At 30.5% G+C, this 22,247-nt stretch overlaps 1 protein-coding gene across 1 annotated transcript in view; it reads right to left on the reverse strand.

Annotated features, from left to right (window-relative positions):
- LOC139511735 (polycystin-1-like protein 1) overlaps positions 1–22,247 on the reverse strand; it is a gene marked incomplete in the record, with an annotated part of 223,869 nt that overhangs the window by 44,329 nt on the left and 157,293 nt on the right. The window contains 5 exon segments of the mRNA XM_071298777.1: positions 4,187–4,281; positions 8,592–8,746; positions 12,761–12,877; positions 13,967–14,245; positions 16,757–17,239. Coding sequence (XP_071154878.1) covers positions 4,187–4,281; positions 8,592–8,746; positions 12,761–12,877; positions 13,967–14,245; positions 16,757–17,239 — 1,129 coding nt within the window.

Here is a 22,247-nt window from a genome sequence, read left to right on the forward strand (position 1 = left end):
TCTTAAAAAGTTGGTATCTTCCTCCCCTCTTTTGTTGCTCGATTCATAATATAGAACAGTTTTGATGTCTTGTTGTTTTAATCTAAGGTCATATGTTGATTTTTGTATGTATCTTGTATTGTAATACGGTACTTATTTGCATTGTAAGAATTAAAATATTATTGTATTCCTGTAATGTGAAAAACTTTAGGATGAGTGGTTAAATTTTAAGTTGTATAAATCCTTTAGAAAGACAGAGGTTAGAGCTGATGTTACTCAATCTTCAGTTTGAGTATAGTGTGGATTCATCATTATTCGTTTGATACCAATTGTCACCGATTTCGTAGCCACCCAGTTACCATGAATTCTAATGTACAAAGAATTGCAAATTTTTCTACAAGAATGTACGCAAACCTTGGCAAAATAACAAAATCAAAAGTTTTTTTCAATCCACAAATATTAAATGAATCCACAGTAGTGTTCTGTTGACTGTGTTTGTTTAAGGATGTTTTCTCTCTGCAATGATTTTTATAAGTGCCTCTCCAACTTATGAGTTTTGAATGCCTCTGTGGTATCTTTGGCCTCTTTTTTTATAATTATAGTACATGTAGATATATTGCATTAAACCCAAACATCACATTCCTAATTCACGCCCAAAGTTCTTTAATCCGAGAATGTGTGTTTAATGCTTTGAGGGAGCACAACAGTCAGTTAAAAATTGCTTTTGACCCAGCCATAATTTAAACCTATGAACTCCAATATATAAGGTATATGTGATACCTCTATCATCAAACAGAAATTGGAATACACTGTGAATGAAAATTGTAGAATCATGATAAGTAAAATTAGAGCTTCTCCACATGGGCCTATGCTCATTGTTAATGGTCAGCCTTACTTGTTCATTTAATCTCCTACTTTATAATATTGCTGTCTCAATGGCCTTCTTTACATCATATGGTTAGGTTTAGTTGTTTGTTCATTTCACCCTATTACACATTGTAGGATTGTCATCTCATTGACTTTTACCCCATATTTCTTTTCATCATGTTTTCAGACAGAACAAATATCTACGTAACGATTGTACAAATATTGGAATATACATTGTATCTAGACAGTTCCGTCACAATGCTATGTTTACTTCTAATAACAGTTACATACTGTATGCATTGATTCAACTTGGTTTAATTCCTGTTTTATAAACTTTTTTGTATTGTATTGTCTACTCATCTCCTCGGGTAAAAATCAGTTTCAACGTGAAATGAGATCTGATGACACTGCTTGCATTCTATTCACAAAACCATGCACGTTTCAAACAGGTTAGTACAAACAACAAACAAATAAACCATTTGGTTATATTTTATTTTTAATATATTCAACAATGAAAAAAACAAAATAAAATTCAACAATCAAACAGATTGCACACAGTTTATGTGGACATTACCAAACAATGCCATTTCAATCCTTGCATTGACCATGTAAATTAAGAGTGGAAGCCCCTCCAAATGTTAACCCATCTGAAGATAACTATTTTTTTACTTTTTGCTTGGTATGTATAAAATGATAGAAAGGTTGTACTGTGAACATCCCATTAAGAAATTGTAAATTAGTCATTCTTTTTTAAATGTGTATAAAAGGGTTTATAGAAATCAGTCGAGTGTGAGAATTGATCACAAATTCATATTCTCTCTGCAATTTCTTTAAAATACAATTTTTGTTTAACATAAAACCCAAACAACTATTTGGAGAAAAAAAGATTGGGCACTATAACCTATGTAAGAAAGTAATCTTATGTCAGAAAAGGTTTACATTGAGCTATTAAACTAGACTAAACAGTTTTCCCACCGATATTTTCTGACCTGGGTCAATGACCTATCATATCAACTATAATTAAATGTCTAAAAAGAAATGGGTCTAGATAACCTCTGATGACCAGCAATCTAATACATCTTTAGTATGAGTATAATTATCTTCATAGTTACAGAAAACAAGGAGACTATACATAATCATCGTATTATTCATTTTATAAATCTCCTCTCATATTTATTGATAATTGTTGCCTAATACAAACTAATTCCCAAGGAAGAAATGACAAACGAAAAATCACATTGTGTTTATTTTTTATTAAAATGTATTTGTGGTCTTTATAATTCCCTCTTGAATGATATATATCGGTAGCTATCTTATTCTCTTAAGATTGTGGTCTGTATCTTATTTTTGTATCACTCTTGTATCACTCTTGTATCACTCTTGTATCACTTGGTGTTATATGAAAAATGCATTAATAGATTGGCCTACCCTTCATAGGTTAAAAAAAAATCAACAATTCAAATTTGGGAGATTTATGATTTCTTCCAAAAAATAATAAACACTTCATGTTTCAATTAAATTAGTCTTTTTTTTCAAATACAAATCCAATCCAAAGCTTGACAAAGTCTGATGTTCAACAACAGAAAATTCAAAATGTTTAGATGCAAAATTTTTGAGGAATTTATCCTTTTTGCCACTAGAATAATTAGTTAAACAATTTGTGAGAATTGAATATTGCTTGAAATCAAATTGAGTTATTTAATTTCAATAAAATATAAAATGAGCCTTTCTTGTCATGGAACATATAATTATACTAAATTTCCTTTATGAGGTCAGAAGTCTGTTCCAATGTCAGATAATTTTGTCAGTTTTATAGTCTTGAATAAATGTTTACTTGACAAAACTCCTAGCAAAAATTATCATCAAACTCATTTGAAATACTGCTATTGTATCTTTAAAAAAAAGTCAATGCAGTCAATAGTCAAATCCTCTCCATGGACAAAGATGTGCTGATGCTATCAAAAAACAAATTGCTGATGGTGCTGGCTAAACAGAAATGACGACTGGCTCAGCCAAAGTGGCTGGTGACTAAACAGGTTCAGTTTTGTATGCCAAAAATGAACTCAATTTATTTTAAACTTCATCTAAATGCAGCTTGGACATGCTGACAAAGATTGATATGGCTGTAAAACTGTTTGCAATCTGTGACACTTACCTGTAATTTACTCACCTTGATAATTAATTAATAAATAATCCATCAAACTCAGGATTCATCAAATTATTTATTCTATGCAACAGACTTTTCTGACAAATTAATTATATCCTATATTAAATCAGGATTTTATTTGTTTTCTATTAATTTGTCTAACTGAATATTTGACAGATTTTACCAATTAAATTTTTATATGAATGAAAGAGTTTTGGATATGTCAGAAATGACAAAGAACGATTTTTCCCTTATTCTGATAAAATGTATGCAACATTATCAGTCTTATCTATTTCTGGTCAAATCATACTGGATGTCAGGCTCATCTACCAAAGCTCAAATTCAGGATTTGGAATGGCCACAACTGATAAACTGATGAACTTTTGGTATAGTGAGTTTTTCAAATTTGAAGGACTTATGAGTTCTATCATTATATCAATTGTAAATTTGTCAGAAAAATCTGTTAAATTTGTTTACACATTTCTGCTGGCTCTGCTCTTGATCTCTGTATTATCTCTGCATCTGACGGTTGAAGTCTACCAGCTCTAGCCACACATACATGCTTATTACTTGTCACTAATTCTACATGCTTTCATCGTGCAGTGCAAGTTAGTATTGTCCTGTATAATAAATATATTCACACAAAATAAGATAACAGTTTCTCAGTAAAAATTAATATTGATAAACATCAAACATTCAGCAAATTCTATTCACTCTATTTTCTGAAGTTTACTAGATCACAGTATGATAATTTTCTTTATCACGCTACTTGAGTTAAATGGGTTTTTCTCAGTCAAGTAAAAAACAAAATTGATGACCTCATGACCCTACTCATCAATGTTGCCTAGGAAAACAGCAATAAACACTCTATTTAATCATCTTTGATTTTGATAAAATTTCAAGAGGGGAAAACAGAAGTCACTTTGACTTGAACAAAAACAACATCAAGTTAATATCAGTTAGTAAGTATAGATGTTTTTTTAAAAGTCCACAAATAACAGGGTAAACTAATGGGAAAGCTTTCACGTGCCCTTCATTACAAAATGTCGGAGTTGGCCCACAGACTTTTTAAATATTCTAATGAAGTATATAATGGAATTGAAACCAGTTTTTATGAAAGTGTTAGGTAAATATTTTGTAACAAAGGTCTGCAATCATATAACTGTAAAAACAATAAATTTTGCAATAACTTACAATTTAAATATCCAGATGGAAGGAATATCTGTAAATGATTGCCTTGTATTTCCTCTCTCTTTATATACTGACTTGGAGTGGGTGGTGTGTTATAACTGAAAAGAAAAGTTCAACCAACTCAGATCAATTCACATATTAGTTGACAATTCCCCTACTTTAAGTTTTGAAATTTTTGCTTGCATTTAGCATTGCAATTGTAGAGCAATGGACAAAAATGTAAGATCAATTATTTTGACTTGAGTATAGGTTACTGACAATTCATGTAATCAAAATTTAAAACACATTGATTTCATTTGTCTTCACCTATTCAGTCACAATATAAAATCACCACATAAATTTCAGTGTTACAGAACTATATAGAAAACTAATAGAAATAACAGGTATTAATTAAAAAAATAGTAAACCTTTCAAATAGACTACTTGATGGCTCAAACAGAATAATTTTAACCGTGAATAAAAGAGTAGAGTCCACTAACTGAATTAAATCTTTAATGATTTTACCTTCCAATGACTACCAAATAAAGACTAGATAAAATGAATGTCCAGTAGTTAAGACTACCATATATCACAATTAATCAATAAACAAACAGATCTAAGAACATTCCTTTATTAAAATAAATTACCCTACTCTGACCCTCCTTGACTGTCCTGCAGGGAAGGTTATCACACCTTACAATTAATCAACAGAGATATAAATCTGGGGACATTTCTTTAACAAGACACAATTAATAAGCAATTGATTCCTTCCCCATATAACCCTGCTGAATGATTAATATTATTGCCTTGAGGATTTATATCATATTCTTATAGATACATTTTATTTCCCAAAGAGAAGAGAGATAAAAAGCTTTTATTAATATAATTGGTAACCTCTAAATCGATCAAAAGGCTGGGTTTCTTGAGGAATTCCAGGATCAATCAGAGCTTGACAATGGAACAATTCTGTTTTATATTCAAATTAACTTAAATGTTTTCCTATTATATCTGCATGCTCAATCAAAATTACTTCTTTATAACACAATACTCGGAATGAATTGTAGAAAACATTTAGTTGGTGAATGGATCTTAGAAAAACCAATACAGAAAAGTGAAAACTATCAACCATTACCTTCCAAACAAAAACATTACTGTAGCACACAGGGATACCAAGCTGAGGGACACAAAAGAACTGTAACAAATCCTTCATAACAATGAAAACAAACATTTGTAAAACATGTTGATTGAGATCTAGAACAGCATCCATCAATTTCAGGTGAAGTAAATTTGTCAATTAAATACACCTGAAACTTTGCTCACCTTGGGATTAAGACAGGTCTGAGCGAAAATTTCAGGCATACCCAACTAACAATTGTAATGACACAACAACAGCAATCATTGAAATCATAAGGTTAATAAATGATAACTTTCTCCAACAGCTCTCAGAACAAAATAGTCTATTCTATCTTGAAGACAGACACACAACATAACCTTCAAAGTCTTTGACTCATCAGCAATCTCCACTTGCCTTTTCAACATTTGAATATTCTTTGTTTGTTTCCTAGTCCTAGACTCCTGACTATCACCATGTTCCATATACAGACAAATAACCTCAACAAACAGTTCTGCTCTGATAAAAAATAACCAATTGAAAATAACTATTTGTAAGTTAAGAGACAATCATATGGCGAGTACATCATGGAGTTGTAAGGAGATGCTACAATCAATGAAATGTTATAAATTTTGTTCCATACAAAATCATATACCATATCATACAGAATCAATGCAATTCTATGAAATATTTCTTTTCCAACACTATATCACAAATCATGTGTAACTAGAAAACTAAACATATATTCTTCCTCAGATTTTATTCACAGATTCATTACCATTCTTTTTTTTCACATTTGCATGGCAAAGTGGGACCATCAATTTTTATTACTGGTATACTTCATAATTGGAAAACATTTACATGTAATCATTTTATGAAACAGTAAACAATTTTCTTTCATAATACATTTACATAAGCTTTTAGTTCTTTAGTAATAAGTGATTTTAAACATTAAAGCCGAGAACTTAATGTGGATGAAAAGTCTATGCAAATTGGCTTGCATTAGTTTTCAGGTAATAATACATTACAGAATAATTTTGTTATTCTAAAAATGTAACCACAACTAATACTCAAACACCAATATACAATAAGCCATAAGTTGAATGTTCAGATGAAATTGGAAAGATTAACCTTGGATTATTAGATGAAAGCTATATGACAGAACTATGATATCATGTGAACAAACCAACCAAGACAGCAAAAAACTGGAAGAAATCAATTAAACAGTCCAATCAATAAAACAGGGCACTGGTGACCATCTTGAACAAACCAACCAAGACAGCAAAAAACTGGAAGAAATCAATTAAACAGTCCAATCAATAAAACAGGGCACTGGTGACCATCTTGAACAAACCAACCAAGACAGCAAAAAACTGGAAGAAATCAATTAAACAGTCCAATCAATAAAACAGGGCACTGGTGACCATCTTGAACAAACCAACCAAGACAGCAAAAAACTGGAAGAAATCAATTAAACAGTCCAATCAATAAAACAGGGCACTGGTGACCATCTTGAACAAACCAACCAAGACAGCAGAAAAATAGAAGAAATCAATTAAACAGTACAAACAATAAAACAGGGCACTGGTGACCATCTTGAACAAACCAACCAAGACAGCAGAAAAATAGAAGAAATCAATTAAACAGTACAAACAATAAAACAGGGCACTGGTGACCATCTTGAACAAACCAACCAAGAGAGCAAAAAAATAGAAGAAATCAATTAAACAGTCCAATCAATAAAACAGGGCACTGGTGACCATCTTGAACAAACCAACCAAGAGAGCAGAAAAATAGAAGAAATCAATTAAACAGTACAATCAATAAACAGGGAACCAGTGACCATGGTGAACAAACCAAGACAGCAGAAAAAAAGAATCTTTAGACTTAACAATGTATTGTTGATAATTATTCTTTATTGGTAAAATAAATGCAGATAGTATTACCTATACATAAACCTCAAAGAGAATTTTGAGATTGCAAGAATATTCCTATAATTTTTATCATTTAAAATTGCCACTAAGGTATTGACTGATTAATGCTTTATTTCAACAAAATACCAGTTTATCTTCTGAAGGAGATATTGTCTTAGTAACAGAGAAAACATGCTGATGAAATTACTTTGTATTAATGTTAGCAATCAATCTGATCAAAGAATAGAAAGCTGAATTATACATCAGATTACAAGTTAAAAGGAACTCAAATGAAAAGGGAAAGTGCTTTAACTGTATGTTACTCATTTGTGATGAAACAGATTTTCACAATTATCTTCAATTTTTTTTTTTTACCTTACAACATATCATAATGTTGTAGCTATAAAATACTAACAATGGCCTGGAAAAGTTTTACTCGTCAAAATAATTGTTTTTTAATGTACAATCAAGCTACAAACACCCATTAAGGAGTTATTTTCAATTTTCTTATTCTTGCATAAAAAAACACTAAGCCATCAATTTTGGAAATTACTGTTTTTGTTGTAATTATAGAAAATGACTAAAAATAAACCTTTTACTATCTTTAATCATAAAATTTGGTTTTGACACCAATTATATCATCACTCAATTTTACAGTTTTTATAATTAAAACGTTAATAGGTCAATTTTACGTCAATTCAATTACTCAATTACGTCAGGAATGAAATCCATATTCTTTGTTTTCATATTGATGATTGGGTGTAATGCTGCATGCAATATTGTGCAGTCACAAACATGGAGGCTGACAAAAGTACAATGGAATTACTGTGAAGTTTAAGTGAACTTTTAGGGAACAGAAATAAAACAAGTCAGCTTTCTTCATAAGCATTATGTATCATACAAACAAAAAAAGTCAAATCTTTTAAACAAGCTATTATCAGGAAAGATTTAAAAATGAATTGCAGATAATATTTTTTTTACATAACAGAAATGCTGGAAAAAACAATGTTGCTCTTTAAAAAATACTATTTTGGTACTACATTTGATAGTAATTGATTGTGGCAGGATTTAATGTGGGAAGATAAATTTATTCTTGTCATGCAAACTCTATCTCTGAGAATAATTTCATGAAAGGTGGGTAATTTCAGTAATGGTATTCCCAAATGTATATCACAAAACGAACTTTATGACATGGGCTTTCTTGTATTTCAAAGAGTGTACTCCTTAACAAACTTGTATGAACAAAATTATATTCTTTAAAAAAGCAAATTCAGTGCATGAGCTTTTTTTTTATCTTCTAGTTGGTATATTTTAAGAATGAAAATCTAACCTGATTTCTTGTCATAACATATAGAGTCGATGTTGTTATCAGTTTATTTTTTATAACCAACCTGAATATACTTACTTGATTAAAACTGCAATAGTAAACAGTCTGCCCTCTGTAACTGGAACCAACTCTACATCTAGATTTAAGGAGTTATTTCGATCTGAGAGGCTCACATTAAAGCTATGTATATTCATTACTGACTTCTCCAATTGGTGAGAACTAACCATATCTATCTGAAAATAGAAAAACTTAAATGTTAAAAAAATTCTACCTAATATGGACATGAATACTGAATTTTCTTTTTTTTTTATGCCCCACCTACGATAGTAGAGGGGCATTATGTTTTCTGGTCTGTGCCTCCGTTTGTCAGTGTGTCCGTCTGTGCGTCCGTCCGTGCGTCCGTCCGTCTGTTCGCTTCAGGTTAAAGTTTTTGGTCAAGGTAGTTTTTGAAGAAGTTGAAGTCCAATCAACTTGAAACTTAGTACACATGTTCCCCATGATATGATCTTTCTAATTTTAATGCCAAATTATAGTTTTGACCCCAATTTCATGGTCCACTGAACATAGAAAATGATAGTGCGAAGTTCAGGTTAAAGTTTTTGGTCAAGGTAGTTTTTGATAAAGTTGAAGTCCAATCAACTTGAAACTTAGTACACATGTTCCCCATGATATGATCTTTCTAATTTTAATGCCAAATTATAGTTTTGACCCCAATTTCATGGTCCACTGAACATAGAAAATGATAGTGCGAAGTTCAGGTTAAAGTTACATCAACTTGAAACTTAGTACACATGTTCCCTATGATATGATCTTTCTAATTATAATTCCAAATTATAATTTTGACCCCAATTTCACGGTCCACTGAATATAGAAAATGATAGTGTGAGTGGGGCATCCGTGTACTATGGAGACATTCTTGTTTTTAAACTAGTTTAGATTTTTTTTTTCAAGAAACTTTACATTCTTGATATTGTGATCTCTTTTCAATCTTCAATAAATGCTATCTTTGTTATGAAGTTAAAAAAAACTTCAAATGATCGAATATCCATTATTGTCAACATATCGGTAGCTGCTAGACACTAAATCATTTCAAATAAGCCCAGCATCTATCTTTGAAATGGAAGTCTGATGCTGGGGGACACAATCAGTGCAACTATTGTATGTGTTGTGTCAGTAAGTGCACACTGATTTTATCTTAAAGAGGTCCAATAAAAGACTTTTTTTAATTGGAAACAATATAAATGCACTTGAGAACAGTTTGACTTTAATTACAATCAAGAGTTTTGTTCCTTAAATAAAAAGGCATACTCTGTGGACAACAAACAACATAAATTCTGTAGTTATGTATCTGCCTAAGTAATTAAACATAACAACAAAGTCACCATGCACAATTGTTACAAGTAAACTGATAGATATCATAGAAACCAGTCCAATCAAAGCTTTTTCCTAAATTACAACAAGACTTAATTATGTAGTTATGATGACTAACAGTCATAAAATTCAGACTTTACATAAATTTTGGAATAACATGTTAGCATGGTCACTGAAGGTTGTCTTTATTATGTCTGTTGTAATCTTAAAGCCTGCAATAGGTGGAGAGCAACACTAATAGTCAAGTCACAGTAATAAGAGTTCCTTTTATAGAACAGATGTGCTGTATGTCTATGAAACACAAGTAGATACCAAGATATTCAATGTACACTGCAAGGAATTTCTTTTAGGACAATGCACTCGCTGAAATACAATTATTCAATATTTTTGAAATTCTATACTTGGACTGGGTATCTAGTTTGAGTTATTGGTGTAATATGGTATCTGAAACAAACAACATTTGATGAGATCATATTGATGAAGATTTCATCCAACCTCCTTCTTAGCCTTATAAATCCAACAGAACAAATATCATCATCCTAACAGAATCAGAGGAATATTTCACTGCAGATTTTCTTCACTATATTTTTTTTAAGGCTCTACCTTACTTTTCTACATTTAAGGATCAATAATTGATTAATAAAATATTAATTGTGGATTAAATCTGAATCGTTTTTAACCAAATATTGACACAGGATGATAACAGCACATCTGTGTTTAAGGTAAACAATGACAAGAATTAATGAACAACATTAATCAATTATAATTGTCAATATGATACCCAATACATCAAGAACTTTAAGGGGTAAAATGTACTAATAACAAAGAGTAAACATGGGATTGTGGTTTGGAAAGTATTTAGATAAAAGAAGGGTGAAAAGGGGGGATAACTTACCCCCCCCCCCCCCCCCCCCCCCCCCCCCCACCACCACCACCACCACCACCATATGTTAACTCTGCAAGAAAGAAACTCGTACAATTTAGTTTCTTTTTAAGAAAGAGTGATCTCCCATAAATCTGGCAATTTAAAAAGGTTTTTTCTTCTTATTTTCACTACAGTTACATTAAGCTTATTTATTCAGATCAATATCAGGGATTATTCAATTTCTTCTTACATTAAATATAAAACTAATCTCTATTCCATTTGTAAGTAATTACCCAATACTTATAATGTAACAGTTTTCTTTTCTTCAAATTCAATATTTTTAAATGTAAATTTCCCATACATCCTTACATATAGATTAATCATATTTGTTTCATTAAACAAAGTTATTCTAATATAAAGTTCCTAATTAATGTAACTTGATAATAATTCAATTTGAATATGACTAGAGATATTATTTATTATTAAAAAAGGCAAAACAACTAGTTCTATTAGCAATTTTTCAATACTATTTACAGCTATTGGGAAAAATATAATGGGTACATTTCAAAAGCTAACTGAAACTGAATTAAGTTTTCATCCAACAGAAAAAAAAAAGTATCAAATGTTAATCTCTTATTTTAGGTTTTTTTCAGCCATGTCTCAGAAACCATCAGTAGTTTTTAAAAGACAAATTTAAGTAAAACATAAAGCATTAATAAATCAAGAGACTATCAAAAATCAGTTTGTATGCAACTAATTGTCAATTGATTTATTGCTGTCTTTGAGATGCTACAACCGGATTGCTGTAGATAAATTTACGACTGGAGGACCTTCTGAGCATGTTAAACGTATGCAAGCTTACAAAGTTACATGCAATTCACAAATACTAAATGAAAATGTATTCCTCTAGGACACTGATATATTTAGTTTAACACAAGGCTTTTCGTTACGAGTATAAGAACACTATTTGCCGCACACGAGAAGGTTACTCTAGAGATCTATTAGCTTTCACGAACTTTAATAAACTGTCAGATGATATTATGTTGTTATGAGTCACCCGACATTACTATATTTGTATTTCACTATAAACCGCCATAGATAAGGTCACATGGGAAGTTGTTATATAAACAAAGTGCCCATCTCAATTTCTCAACAATTAGAAAACACGTCTTTCAATTGAAATGGGTTCAGCAACTAAAGTGTGCTCCAACATTTATGTGTCTACGACAGCAATAAAACAGATTTGTCAGTTCACAATCAATACAATCACTGCATGCTTTTAAACAATTAAATCTTCTCTAGACTGATTTCAATTGTAACTGGAGTTCAGAGATTTCATCTCAAATCTCTTAACATCTCCATTTAATGGTGATATAATAGAAGGAAGCTGACATTTATCCTAGTAGTAACCTTTACTATAGACGAAACAAAAAGGTTCAGAACCTTTGTGGTAATTACAAAATCTATGCTTATTCTATATTTATAATCAATATAAAGGATATTAGTGCAATACTGATTGTATAATTTGAAAAGTTATTAGTGATTGTATAACCACTAAATTTGAGACCATTTCTTCTTACAATCTCTCATGTACTAAAAGAGTACATCAAGTGAAGAAAGAATGTATGCAGCAAAGAGTTCCATCTGATGCACAAAAGACCTTTCAGCATCTTTCAGAAGTTAATAAAATAAAGAACATCTTTTAGATCAGTAAATTTCCCATTTTACAAGAATTCCATTGAAAACAACTTAATACTCCATAGAATTCCACAGATAAGGACAATATGTCTAGGAAAAATTATCAAAGTACCAGGGAATTCTTACATTGATGAATGTTTCTTGTTTGATGTAATGTTGCCTTATATACAACCCTAAAATAGCCATTTTTATATTTGATTCACGTCTGTTAAGAGAATGAAAAGCTGGACCAATAATAATCCTATTTTAATCATTTAGTTAACAGAAATAAGATTGTGCTTTGTAGATGTAAACAATCGTTTTATATACCAACCTTATCAGTTTTTCTAGGAATCTCAAGATAGACCATATTATCATCAGCGAGGTTTTGTACATCAACTTGACTGCCATTACAGGTTAGAATTTTTACTGAACAGACTTCTGACTGAATCTGAAAAACACAAAATATAAGAATTTTAATCTTCTGCAAACTAAAATTCAATTGATTCTAACTAAATCTACTTAATGAATTTCGACTAGGGATGAATTTAAACAAAAGTTTTTGCTCATATATCATGTATATACTTTTGTTTTATTTAAAGCTTGACAAAACCATTTTTTTTTTTATATTCCTACAACATAAGACCAGACACTCAAGTGGTTAAGTTCTTCATGCCAGTAGGAAAAAGGATTTCTTATTTCTGGAATGATCTGTAGGTATAGAAATATTCTGATCTTGTCCTTCATAAGCTAGCTTAAAACTACATCTAACTGTAAAGCATATTCCCTTGTGTCTGTCCATGCTATATTTAGAAGTTATTCAATCTTTTATTTGCTCAGTTGATTTTCACTTCCTCGATGCATTCAAAAATTGTCTCATTAGCTTAACATCGTCTGTATTGTCTGATATTACGCAATCTCCAATCATCTTATTTTGATTAATTTATAAATTTTGATTAAAATCCGTCAAATAGTCTAATGTTTAATTGGGAATTAATGCAAGGCTTTGCAAAATTGAATAGTTTTAAATTCATGAGAATTCTCATTTAAAACTTTTTCTCATTCACAATTTGAAAATGAAACTTTATATCATGCTTGAAAGAGATTATCGTTTTATTTCCCAGGATTTTTAGATAAAATGTCTAAGTATGCTGTTTTTAGTGTTTAATGTAATACAAGGAAACCTCATCTTTATTCCCAATAGGTATAAATGCAGATAAGGACATGCTAACTAATTTGACTGCAAAGTGGGTCACTTGCTATGCTTATTATAAAGTTTAAATAACAGATGACTTACATACAAATTATTTACCTGAGTGTCTATCTTTTAGAGTGGCATTTCTATCTTCACAATAATGAACACATTAAAAACAAGTAAAGTTATATTTGGTTCAGGCTGAATTAATCAAAGAAATACTTTTTTACTGCATAATCTCCCTTTTTTCCTAAATTTGTCTTAATAATATTTTAAAGAAGCTTCATAAACCCACAGAAAACTTGGATTAACTGACATATATCATCTATTTTTTTGAAGTCTCACCTTATCTTTTTCTTCTCTATTATAGGAATATGGATTAAAGTTATATTTTGTCATATGAACTTGATAACAATTCTGACTGGGTAAAAATATATCTCCATTCAGCTTATCAAAACTCTCCTTCTTAAGAACTAGGTCCATCTTCTGAGGTAAAACAATCTTTGATTGGCTGATTTCTAACACAGGTCTATCATGGAGTCTGTATCTCACAGCTTTTGTTGTAATGAACTCTGAAGTTTTGATCAGTTCACCTTCACTGCATGTGTGGAAGGTCATCTCCCTCTGAAAAGTACAAGTATGAATGATGTCATATATCTGATATTTTCAAATTTTGAAAATCATTTTCTCTAATTTTTGTGCTATTTTCACATTTCCTGACCGGTGTGAGAAAAATATTTCTCCTCACTAGTGAAAAATCTGTTCTCAGCAATTGATTGGTTGAAATTTAATTGTGACGTTCAATGTTCTTGTTTTCTTCTGAATGTTCTTATTGTGACGTCATGAAAAAAGGCAACCATGCCTGATGAAGTCACATCAAAAGTACACAACTTTCCTCAAATCTTTGAAAAGGAAGGATAAAAATCATTAGAGAAACCGATTCCACCACTGTAACTCATGTATTAAATTTTAATTATTCAAAAAACTCGGCAAGCCTCGCTTGAGTGGAGAAATATCGTAATACACTTGTTGCAGTTGTGGAATCTATATGAAACCAATACTTCAAGTCATTACATGTATTTCAAACGAGTTATTGATTGGTCCAAAAAGAATAATAACATCCACTGATATATATTCTATTTCTTTGTGCTACAATAACTTGTTCTTATTAACAATAGACAAGCCTGAAATGATTTGAACCTTGATTCACATAAATCATTATTTCCAAGATACACTAAAATCTGACTCCTATCATTACATGAAACCTTAGAGGTTATTCCGAGAAGAAATAAATTAAACTGTTGTTTAATATTGACATAGTCTAGACCAAAGAGAAATGTGTTTTACCCTAAATACATCAAAGCTATCCAGCACATCAAATCAATTATGCAAAATCTATACTGAAAACGTATATCCTGTGTAATCTGTTGTGGCAGTGCCGAGTCAATTCTACATCACTCTATAATAAAGTAACATATCTCACATCAATTGAGTGCGGTCACCTACATAATATGGACAACCATCTCTGTACAAATTATAATTGTGCAATATCACTTGCTAATTTGCACCCTATACTTTAAAGCTGAACTAATGTATACAACACTACTTTTAGAGGGATAAAAGCATAATTGCAAATAAAAAACAAATATGTCACTATTAAAATTTCTTTGGGTTGCAAAACATGCAATTACACGAGGTTCTAAAAAATTATTTTATATATTTCATGTATATATATAGCTGACTTAACTGCTATATACTGAAAACACATTGAAAGTTTATTCATACTTTTTACTCCATACACTTAAAAAATCAAAAAAGGTTTCAAACATACCATATGCTAATGAGTTAGAATTCTTTTGCAAATTTTACAATCCTAACAACTATTGGATTATCTTTTTAATAATTTCCAATGAAATATGTCAATATAAATTTCTTAGCTACAAAACTTCATCAAGATAAAATGTCTGATGTTAAATATGCCTGGAAAGCTGTTTCTATAGGACTTGTAATACTTCCCATACTTGGGAAAATCCTGGATGAAAACTCTCTTTGTCATATTGATATTGTACTGGACTTCAAATATTCAACATAAACCAATAATTACTCAACTGAACAGATAAACAAACATTTCTCATGTAATACAAATAAAATATTCCATCAAATACCATGAACGGGATTTTTATCAAAATTTAACCGATCGGAAAATGAATGAATGTTAATAAATTTCACAAACTGGAACTTTTAAATGATGCATATAAACACCTAAACAATAGAACAACTGTTGCCGGGAGTTGATTATCAATTAACAGCAATAATTTGCCAACGTATAAGCAACTATCGTGGCCTATTGATTTCATGAATAATTATCCCCTCTCAATACTTACAAAGGAAAAATTGATGACAAAATTAACTTGAGAAAAAGATTTTTAACTTGATTTCAACTAATCAATATATACTGATGAAAGGAAGATAGAAACTTATTTAAAATAATAAACGACTGTAAACATGTTTTAATGGCCACGAAGGACTCTGTAAAATACCACAAGCATTCAATGATTATCATTTAACTCTGTATTTTAATGGCGATTAGCAACATATGTCATGAAAAGTACAATCAGATCACAAACGGTAACAGCTTCTTCTTCAGAATTTAATACATTTATATGGGCATGAAATAAATCCTTTTAGGTCATGTAAAAAATTGACATCCATTTTATAAATATATGTAATAAAATATACACAGATTTTACAGTAGAGATTTTTCCCGATTTATTTTGATAGATGGATGAATGCATGTATAGTTATTTAACTTACAGTGGGAAATCTTAAAGCATATTCATAAACATAGTCAATAATACTTTCATTATCAAAAAGAATTTTTTTAAAAGATAGCATAATCTGAGTGTTAGAGGCTGTATTCCTTTTAACAATGCATTCAAGCCTGTATCCCATTTTAAAGTGCAAACCATGAAAATAAGTACATTTCCAGTCGCTTGGCCTTGTCATTAATGGGCTTTCAGATTAAAATTACTAGACCTTTTGTTCTAACCAGTTGAACCTGTGAGACGGAAAGAAATTTTGTAGTATTTTTTTTTGTAGTATTTTTTTAAGTACATCACAACAAATGTCAGTTACCTGTAAGAGAGAATGATGAACTTGTATGACAGCCTCTAAATAATTTCTGTGCATCCTTCTTATCTGTTCTTCATGAAGTTTGTGTACCAGCCCCATGTCCGGAGATGAGCTGACATCAGAGGGTAAGGAGTAGTCATTGTCATTAACACCACTGCTGTTCTTCTGCAAGCTACTGTGTGTAGCAATAAAACTGTTGTTCTCTGTCATTGCACTGCTGACCTCAGTAGATACCAAACTGTCTTGGCTACTATTCCAGCCTAATTGTGTATCCAAGGTGTCCTGGTCAGTGGGTTTTTCATTTGACATTGTGTTGGCTGCCCAAGATTCAAACAAGTTGTCCTGATGAGCCAAAGTCTCGATTAAACTGGACGTGATTCTATGTAGCAGGATATACAAATCTTCACTTGGAGAACTGAACTGCTTCAATTTACCTTCTATCTTTTTTAGTAGCTTGATGCATTCTTCAAATGCATCCATACCAAACTGCAAAGAAAAAATAGAGATAAACTTAACTCATCAATTATTATCTATTATGTTTATTTGTGCAATACATACTATTAAACACAAAGAAGAGGTGGCCTAAGCTTATTTTGAATACTTGGTAACATCTGTCACTGTTAATTCAAACCTTTAAAGGCTATAATCATTTCACATAGATAGATAGTCAATAAATGTCAGCCTGAATCTCTCTAGAGTCTTTCATAGGAAATATTAGTGTATCAATTATCAAATTCTAAAGAAACTAAATTTCCTATAGGGTTCATCAATAAAAGTACTAAGTACCATCTAGCAGTGTTTAACTTACTATCATAATACCCTCAGTTAATGCCTCATATGAAACCTTCACACAATATTGAACCTTAAAAGTTTAGTTGTTGTACAGAAGATTTTTATACACATCTCAATTATTTCAGGGTCAACAAACAATGACTTTATTGACATGTAGAAATTCCAAAAGGGAACAAACTTCATCATTGCAGCAATAAACCATTTTTAATACATATCAGTTTTTTGGCATCAAAGTAAATAAAAAATCAACATTTCAAATAAATCAATCCCTCTGATATTTTTCGTTACAACTGGTTTTACTTAATTTGTAGCTGAAGTGGGTTCTTCTGGTTGGAAAAGACTTTTGTGAAATTTGGCACAACCAGATAGGTATATAACATTGTCAGTTTCCTTTCAAATCCATTTATTTGAAGTTTCAATTGTTTTTGATATCACAAAAATATCATGCCAAATAAAGACATAAAATTATGACGCTAAATAAAAAATCAGATTTAGAGCTTGAAATGTCCTGTAGACAGATCTATCATCAAATAGACATTACGTTTATTTTTTTGATTTTTGTGTGCTACTTGGTAGCTGATTCCTTAATGAAAAATTTTGCATAACAATCCTTTTATTCACAAAAATAAGGCCAAAAATGTGTAGAATTTTAATATTTATTACACACAATCGTTGCCGATGCTACAATTGTTTATTGACATAATTCTCGTTGTATCAAAATACCCCAATGAGATCCCCTCAATCATAAAACATTTTTTTATTGACCAGTATAAAATCTTTAAAAACCCAAATTTATGGTGCATACTAAACTTATTAATGGCATTGTTAAGATAAATATGTTTCATAAAAATCAATAAATCTTTCAAGCATGGTGATATAGTTCCAAGATTGATAATTTAATATAATTGTACAAAAAATTAATACACAGAACAATCAGAAGAAGATTATTAAAAGAAAACCTAGCATGGAAAATTACCACAATTAAAAAAGAATAATTTGATTAATGATAAAATTACAATTGATTTTTCTACAATGTTGTTTGACTTGTATCCTAAATTACAAGGCTGTATCTACTGAATCTGTAATTCAAGACTATTTTAAGTGGAATACAATTGATTGATTCGTTGGTTGCTGCAAGTACAGTGGCAAATAGTTCATGCTATTTAAAGTGGAATAAGACAGCTCACCACAGAACTATGAACAAACTGTCCTTGTTGAAAGCTGTATAAAGACCCATAGTTACATCCACATATTTGGTTTCTTGTTGATAATTGTCTCATAGCCATGCAATCATACCACAACTCCTTGGTTTCTTGTGGATAATTGTGTCATAGCCATGCAATCATACCACAACTCCTTATTAATATGCTACTTTTTCTTTTTTAAAGAAATGTTTTAAGAAATATATAAGATGTGATATGAGTGCCAATGAGACAACTCTCCATCCAAGTCACAATTTGTAAAAGTAAACCAAGAAATAGCCTGAATGTTGAAATATCATCAAGACTTTTAACAAACTACATGACCTACTTCCATGATACACTTCAATTGTATAAGGTAACACAATGATTCAAATCAAAGTTTCAAAACACCTTGGAATACATTTTGTACCTAAATAAATTGATCCTACAGGAACAAATTTCTCCTCTTAATGTCAACTAATACTTACTCTGGTTTATAGTACACTTACAGCCTATCAAATATTGAGATAAAGAATTATAACTTCTCCGCACTCAACACTTATACAACATATATGTAGCACAACCTATCCATATATAGTCCTAATAGAAACATGTTACATAATATAGAGTTTAAACAGTCATAAACCCCAATAATTTATTTTATGAAATGAGGGAAAAAAGAAATAAATTAAATTTTCACCAAAAATGGAAAGTAAATTGAATTCAACTTGTGAATATAGCAATTCTTGCAAGATTGAATGGGAATTTCCTGACTTTTTAATGTATTTGAAATGAGAACTGTAAGAGTTAATTAACTGATCAATTTACAGTGTAACAATATATAATTAGGAAATTGGTGAATTACAGAGTTTAGTCTTGCCAACAGCTTATCAAAAATTACTAAGTGTTATACAAAGAAAAAGATCATCTTGGTATCTGTATCATGGAAAATTGAGAAAAGAAAGCTATGTAAATGTATTTTATCCACTGTTGAAATCTAAATTTTCAGTGTTCGCTTTTTGTTTGGTAACAAGAGAGACTAACAATGAGTAACAGGCCCATGGCTTGAGATTGGCCAATATAGAATGTTGTTGGGTTTAACATGGTTGTGAGCACTTAATCCTCCCCTAACCTGGGATAATTTGGTGTTAATACAGCACAACTCCTAGTACATGTATAAGAACAAACTGTCATAATTAGTTGCCAAATTACTGAACTCAAAAGATAGGTCAGAAGCACCAAAAAAAAATACTTAACTAAAAGAAGAACAATACACATAAAGTACCTATATAAGCTGTAATTCAATACTTCGTTCATGGGATTTCATACCTTACAAACTTTCTCGAAACCTTATTCAATTAAACTGTTTTTGTGGATTTTAAGGTTTGAAAATTAATGTCTCTTAAATGAAAATTATCAAAGGAAAACTATGAATTTTCATTTGCAACTGATGAATTAGAGAATCTGTATGGAATTTCATGCAGGCACTTTTCCTATACTTTGTTTTCCAAATCCTTCTGATTTAATTTGACAGTGTCTAGACAAGCATTTATGATATGGAGCTATTAGCCTATAATTACTAATGATCATTATAATGAATATTCTACCTGACCAATGCAGCTGGACCCTTAAATCTCCTACATATAAATATATCTAGACATAACGTAAAGACTGAGTCAGCCGCCGTCAGCCCTTAATTCTGCTACAGATTCCCAAATGTCAACTCAATCCTGACAGATGCTCAACCTGAGGTTTTCTTAATCTTCATTTTTTGTTTTATAAAAAGAACATTGTCTAAATGAAGTGACTTTTACAACCATCCATTATCTACTTTATACCATTATAGATTTAATTTTAAAAGAATAAATGGATTTTTAAAATTGCAGCAAAAAGTCCTAATGTTTCAGACAAAAATAAACTACAGAATATAATAATAAAAAATAAGTCTATAAAATATTTCATTTTCCCGAAAATTCATTACTCAATTGCACGTCATGATAGCCCAAATAAAACAGACTTATGCTGTAACACTTTGGATTCAACATAATGTTTGTGGGTACCAATTTTCATGGATACTTGAATTTTTTTTTTGACGAATTCTGCCTACAGTGTTATTGAGAAAATCCCTTTAGTTGAACATTTAAACTTTACCCAGGATTTGCATTTCCACTTTTAGTTCAACTGAACATGGACTAATAACAAAGTTAACAGAAGACAGATATATAACTTTATATTACTAGAATGAATAATTAAACACAAAACGTCTGTGATTTTCATCAAGAAACAATAAAATATTCATCACAGCAGAACAAAACCACTGTGTCTGTAAGGATAAAACCATTTCAACATTGTACATGTATAATTAATGAAGATGAGGTCCCGACTATTTATAAAATGCCTCAAGATTTTACAGTGAAAACTTAAACAAAAATCTTCTAATTAAACTGGGTATTTGTTGCAATAGACACTTTGCAAAAATTATTTGCTGCAAAAAGAGTTGAAGATTAACAAACTTAAAGAAGTTAAATTTGCTACAATCATGTTTTGGTATTAGGAAATCCCCAAAACTATAAAATTCAAGAAGTTAGGGCATAACTATAGATGCTTTACTTTAAAGGTCCTTTAGACGGATCTGTGCATGTTTGGTTGGATTCTGTCATGCAATTTTCAAGGATTTTAATGTTAACACAGTAGAACACAGACAACAGAGATGATAACACAAAACAAAGGAAGTAAACCAGAAATGTTGCCCAATATGGAAGCAATCAGGTAACACAGTATTTTTTTTAACTGGGTTGCTGTCATATAGACAATTATACCCCATCTCATTTTTTTTCATTTTCGTTAACAATGAATGAAATTGTTCATTTCAATATACCATTCCTATAATCATATATAGTCAGATTTATGCATTCCATTTGCTGTGTTAGAATTCATATATTCCTCTAGACAAATATAGGTATAGAGAAAATAATATCTAATTTCTTTATGTAAGCAAATTTCTACTAAAACATTACCATGTTGAGGAAATAAAGAAGATCGATACTGCTATTAAATGTCAGAAATCAGGTGCTTTTTATTAAATCTTGAAATAACCACAGAAAATATATCATTTATAATTGGACATTTCACAAATATTATACATATTCCATCAAATTAACTGCACAGAAAAACATGCTCAAACAAAGGATTGAGTAATAAATGCCATTGTTTAATTAGTTTTTATCGAGGAACAATATTTCCTTATTAAATCTATGTCATCTAAGATGATGAGAAAGGGAATATTCAAGTTCTTCTATTAACATGGAATTCACAGGTTTCTCACCATAATTCTAGACATATACCACTATACTATGCTGTAAAATGTGATAATAATTCTTTGATAAGGGACACAAATCAAGGAAGTGGTATTTGATCTGTTTTTTACAGTTATTGAGAACAAATATGTGCAAACCTGCTTCTCCTATATGTGCTTTACATATCTTTTTTGGTTTTGTGTACTATCGTTTTCTTTTGGTCAT

Source organism: Mytilus edulis, chromosome 2 (assembly GCF_963676685.1).
Source record: "Mytilus edulis chromosome 2, xbMytEdul2.2, whole genome shotgun sequence".
Classification (NCBI taxonomy): Eukaryota; Metazoa; Mollusca; class Bivalvia; order Mytilida; family Mytilidae; genus Mytilus; species Mytilus edulis.